Below are 5,151 nucleotides of genomic sequence, written 5' to 3'. Positions count from 1 at the left end.
CCTCCCCAGCGACATGCATGCATGTGTACCAAAACAATAGTTTAATTGCGGAGTCGCCACCGTCGCCAATCATGGTTTTACGGCTTGCTTTAATCGCGCTTTACTGCTTAACCACCCTTCTTAACTGGACAGCTGATGGTGGCGCGTAGCCTTCTTTCCACGGCACGCCATATAGCATAGCCCCCACTTCCCCACTGCAGTGTTAGCCTGTGCTGGGATGCAGTGACAGATGCATGGACAAGTGGACAACGGGTTATGCTGCGCAGCACTAGTACTCCTATCGTCCAATCGGAACATCAGATATGCAGGTGACGCGCCTACCGGGATAAAAGATTGATTAATCTCGCCGAGACAGTTCGTGCGGTGTACGTACGTCACCATGCATGGTTCTTGCTGCTACCTCTCGATATATATCTCGAATTCTCGATCCACCAAATACATATAAGACGTTTGGTAAAAAAAATTCACTTTGATGTATGTATTAGTACGTACGGGGAGGTTGATACGAAACGAAAGTACCGCCAGATCCAGATGGATGGAAGAAATGGCGTGATGCAGAAGGATCAGAGGATTTCGGGACCAGCAACAGGAGAGGATGTATATCCAACAAGCAGCGTACACGCCGACACGCGCGGTAGCTAAACGTGACTCGGATTAGAGACAAACCAGATCTTTCTTTGCAAGCCAGCAAGCTGCTGTACAGTAATAAATTAAGACGATTAAACTCCATCTAAGATGCATGAGACAAATTACACAGTAAGCGGATTGATCTATCGGGGTCAAGATAACCTCTGAATAAGTAAAGTAGTACTAAATAATAACTACGCTCCTGCTAGCTCCAGAGAAAAGCAAGGCATTTGGACGAGATGAATGGTGGTGGTTAGCTTAGGCTATATAAAGCTGCTTAATTGTTTGGTTTTTCTCTTCTCCGTTATGTTTGTTGGGGGGGGCATCTTTTCTCTTTCTAGCTTCACCTTGCACCGGACGCACGCTCGCTTCAGATGCTGACCACCGGCGCCCACTCGAACCGGCCGCCGGCGTCGAGGGGCACGCCACGGACGAAGTCGAAGTTGTACCTGTCCCGGCCAACAAGGTAGATCACACGCACGTCAGGTTAGCAATTCAGCACGCCGCCGCCCGGCCGCGGTATAACCCACGAAATTAACGACGGAGAAGGGATTTGCGTGCGGTAAGAGATCGAGTAACACAGTAATTCGTTCCTGCATGCTACGCGGCGGGAGCACGCGGTAAAACCAAAATTTTCTGGACGCGCGGCCGCGCCGGTAGATTATTGGCGAGGAGTCTTACTTGGAAGCAAAGCGCTTGGCCTGGGCCGCCTCGGCGGCGGCGAAGAACTCCTGGATCTCGTGTGCTGGCGGCACGATCAGCTCCGCAGCCGGCGTTGCCGCCGGTAGCGACGGGCCAGTCTTGTGCCCCGCCAGATCCGACTCCAGATCGCTGAGCTCGCCGTGCGCCCGGCTCGATGGCGTCGTCTCTCGCCTGAATTTTCCAAAACCCACAGGCGCGGCGCGGAACGACGTCAGGAGCACGGCGGAAGGCATAATTCAGCAGGAATCGCGAGACACAAAGGGAGAATTCTCCAACCTCTCGCGGTCTGGGCCGCTCCCGGAGTTGCTCGCCGCCGAGACATCCACCAGGACGTGATCCCCGCCAGCCTGTTACGTCGTAGAGAGACCCAAAACCAAAAGAAAGCCACGAAATTCAGCAACGAGTAGCGCTGGAGATCTCGGTCCGTTTTTGAATTCGAATAATTCTAGGGTTTGGCTCTCTCTCTCTCTCTCTCACACCTCTGCAGCGTCGTCGGAGCGGCAGGTGTGGCTCCCGCGCTGACCCCCCACGTGCACCGACGACGCCGTGCTGGAGCAACGCGAGAGCCCGGCCGCGAGCGCCGCGCCCTGCTGTCCTGCAGCGCCATCAGCAGCCTCCGCCGGGGTCGGAACCGACGGCGGCTGCGGCTGAGGCGGTGCCATGAACAGCATGCGGCTACGCAGGTGGATGTAGCAGCTTCCGCCGTCCCCACCAGCGCCCACGGAGGCAGCAGGCTCCCCCGCCGGCGCCCTCTTCCTCCTCGGGGCGACGACCTTCGCGACACCGCCGGTCGCCGCCGCGGACCTGGACCTCGTGCGGACGCCGACGACCTGCGTAACCTCGACGGCGGCGACCTCCGCGCCTGCGGCCCCCCTGCACTTGCGCATGTACTTCCCCATCTGACGCAACGCCGCGGCCCTGCCCTCTCGCTTGCTTGTCTAGGCCGGTTCCTCTTTCTCTTTTTCCTCTCCCACAAGGCCACAACGCCTGCGCGGCGCTGCTGCCTTCAGCCGCTTGCGTCTTTGGATTCTATCACAATCACACAGACACACAACCCGTCGGGTCGGGCCGCCCGCGTGCGCGTACAAATATAAGATGCCGCGGCCGCGGGGCGGAGACCCGGATCCGACGGTCAGGACCGGCCCTCTCCCTGACGGCAGCGCCGCCGTTAGCCGGATGGTGCCGGTCGGGGTGTAGTGTAGCCGGTGGGAACGGCGTGCATCCCACAGACGGGAACGTAACGTAACGTAACGGAGGAAGCTTCGGCGCCTGGCGCACACACGCTGATAGGCCCCGCGGGGTCTCCGTTTGACACGTGTAGCGCGGCGGATCGGACGGTTGGCGTGCCCAGCCTGGGGTTTCAGAAAAATTCGAAACCTTTATTAACGGCGAGGAGCGGAAGGGCGGCGCGTTAAAAACCGGCCGCACCACCGTACTACTGTACAGTTTCACGGAGAGGGACGTTGCGATGCTTGCGTTGCAGGCTTTGTTCCCGTGGACAGAGCGTTACGGGACATACGGAAATCTGGGGGCAAATGAAAAGAGAGGGAAACAGAAGCGCTAAGGGGCTCCGTTGGCCGTTGCAGGGTGTGCAGCCTTACCTGACGAACGAAAGAAACTTGGGCTGGACGGGTGCTCTGGGTTGTGTTGTGTGGTCCGAAGCAAGCAGACGACGCAGTACAGCGCTCCCGAAAGGTTCTCTCTGAAAAAAGCGTGCCGTTCTGTTAGTCTCAAAAACAAACAAACAAACAAATAAATAATTAAAGAGGAGAAGTGTATGCTGTCTGGCACAGGACAGGAGCAGGGTTTGGTTGGGGCAGGATGGGCCCGGTCCAGCGAACAGTGTAGGGCCGGCCTAGTACTGTACATTCGGGTTCTTCTATCCGCCTGCAACCGACGAGAGGCTGTCGGCCGAAACACCTCTGCTGCAAGTGTCTGTCGTATCGTACGTATTACAGTACTCCTGGGAACTGGAACGCCCGCGCCCGTGGTAGAGCAAAAAAAAAAAAAAACTGTCACAGATTGTTTATTTATGCTAACCGATCATGTGAACCAGAGCGGGCGATTTGTTGGGCGCCGATGCCCCCGCGCCCGCCGTACAGATCCACACAGGGCGCGGCCATGTCGTCGCACGGCACCGTGCGCCTCGTAGTCGCGGACACGACAGGTAGCATACGTAGCAAGCAGCAGGCGGATCGCCGAGCCGAGCGGAGCAGACCAGCCAGCAGGCCCCCTGGATCGACGCGCTCACAGTCACAGGTGGTACCGGACTACCGGTAGTCTGGTACTGTCTGTCTCGCGCCGAGTGGACGGCCCGGCCCGCAAGAAACCATAAACCGGCGCCGGGCACCACAAGCACTCGCACCGTTCCGATGAGCTGCGGCGTGCACGTGTGTCTTCATCGTCATGGACACACACTGACACACACACAATACTTTGGATTCTTGGCGATGTATGCATGGCGGTGTCCTGCGTCCAAGCGTCCTTCGCCTTGGACGCGTTGCCCTGTCCTCTTGCAATCAGCGTTGAGATATCCTACTCCTACGTACTACTGGTACGAGTATGTTGGCAGGGAAGTGGTGCCGTTTGGATCAGTACAGTCATTATTTTCCTTTGCAATCACAGTGGATGCACTAGAGTCTAGAGAAATATGTAACTAGTTCCGGTGCCGTAACCTGTAGGGCTAATTTGGTGGCCAGCGAAATAGAAGGGAGATCCCTTTGCTATTCGATTTTGAATAACAAAGGAGATCCCTTCTCATGGATCCGCTCCATTTTCCTGTCCAACAAACCACTCCGTAACGAGGTAAAACGTCTCCACCGTTGGATGGTAATGCAACAAATCTGGAAATTTTGGCCCATATGGTACACAAGCCGTGAGAGTTTTACCTGACTGCAATTTCCTGCAGAGGAACTGGTTACGAGAAATGTAGGACTCCGGTCAAGGTACAGAATTTCATGGAACACTCAACATTGTAAGCCCACACGTTGTGCAGTTCCCATTTTGTAAAAAACAAAAAACAAAACATGCGTCTTTTCTCTCGGGCGTCGGGGCGGGAGAAAAACTGCCAGGGTTTGACCACCGGTCCGTGCGTGGCCTAACTACGGACGCGAGAAGTTGACACCACGGATAATATCGATGGACAAAGGGACGTACGAGACAGAGACAGCGTGGATGGGGAAATTAAGAATGCCCCAACCTCTTGCGTCGTGTAGCCTTGGATTCTCCTCGTTTGATCGTTTGTTTATAAGATGGTGTTTTGTCGTTTTGTCCTTGTAGTCCAAATGGATCAGACGACCTTTACCACACCTCCAAGTGTTTCTAGAGTTTTAAATCATTGGGTTTCTAATGTGTTTGGTTTGGAGTCAAAATAGGATAGGATAGGGTCATCCCTAATTTAGGGGCAGGGTCATCCTTAAGAGTCACTACTGTTTTTGTTTGGTTGAAGGGATAAACTTGGATGGAACCAACCCAGTTTTTGTTTGGATGGTGGTTTTATCACTTGTTGGGAGGCAATACGATTTTTTCAGCACCGCGACGGCGACTTCATCCGCTCGTTTTTTGGGGACGGCGCCACCACCGAAAAATGGTCTGGGGTTCAACTCACCCCTGCTTGACCCTCATCCAAACATGACTGAAACTGTGATTAATTTAGTAATTAGTATGCACGGGTATGGTGAAACTAATTATGATGAAATATTGAATGGTTAGTTTTTAAACTTAATAAGATTGAAAAATATAAGTATTTAAACATAAAATGATAGCGTGAACAGAAGGTTGATATGTATCCTTGAGGTTTGAATTTGATTGTTAATAGAGTAG

The 5,151-nt window shown here is 54.1% G+C and overlaps 1 protein-coding gene across 1 annotated transcript; it reads right to left on the bottom strand.

Annotated features, from left to right (window-relative positions):
- Positions 1–740: 740 nt before the first annotated feature.
- On the bottom strand, positions 741–2,373 carry LOC606441 (Cyclin-dependent kinase inhibitor 2). The gene is given in 4 exon segments (NM_001112309.2): positions 741–1,076; positions 1,309–1,500; positions 1,606–1,676; positions 1,809–2,373. Coding segments are annotated over 4 exon segments (762 nt in total). The 5' UTR covers positions 2,229–2,373; the 3' UTR covers positions 741–997.
- Between the last annotated feature and the right edge of the window lie 2,778 nt (positions 2,374–5,151).

The sequence above is a fragment of the Zea mays genome, chromosome 5 (assembly GCF_902167145.1).
Source record: "Zea mays cultivar B73 chromosome 5, Zm-B73-REFERENCE-NAM-5.0, whole genome shotgun sequence".
NCBI lineage: Eukaryota > Viridiplantae > Streptophyta > Magnoliopsida > Poales > Poaceae > Zea > Zea mays.
The sequence above is the reverse complement of the archived record's forward strand: the minus strand, read 5'-3'. Positions and strand labels throughout refer to the sequence as shown.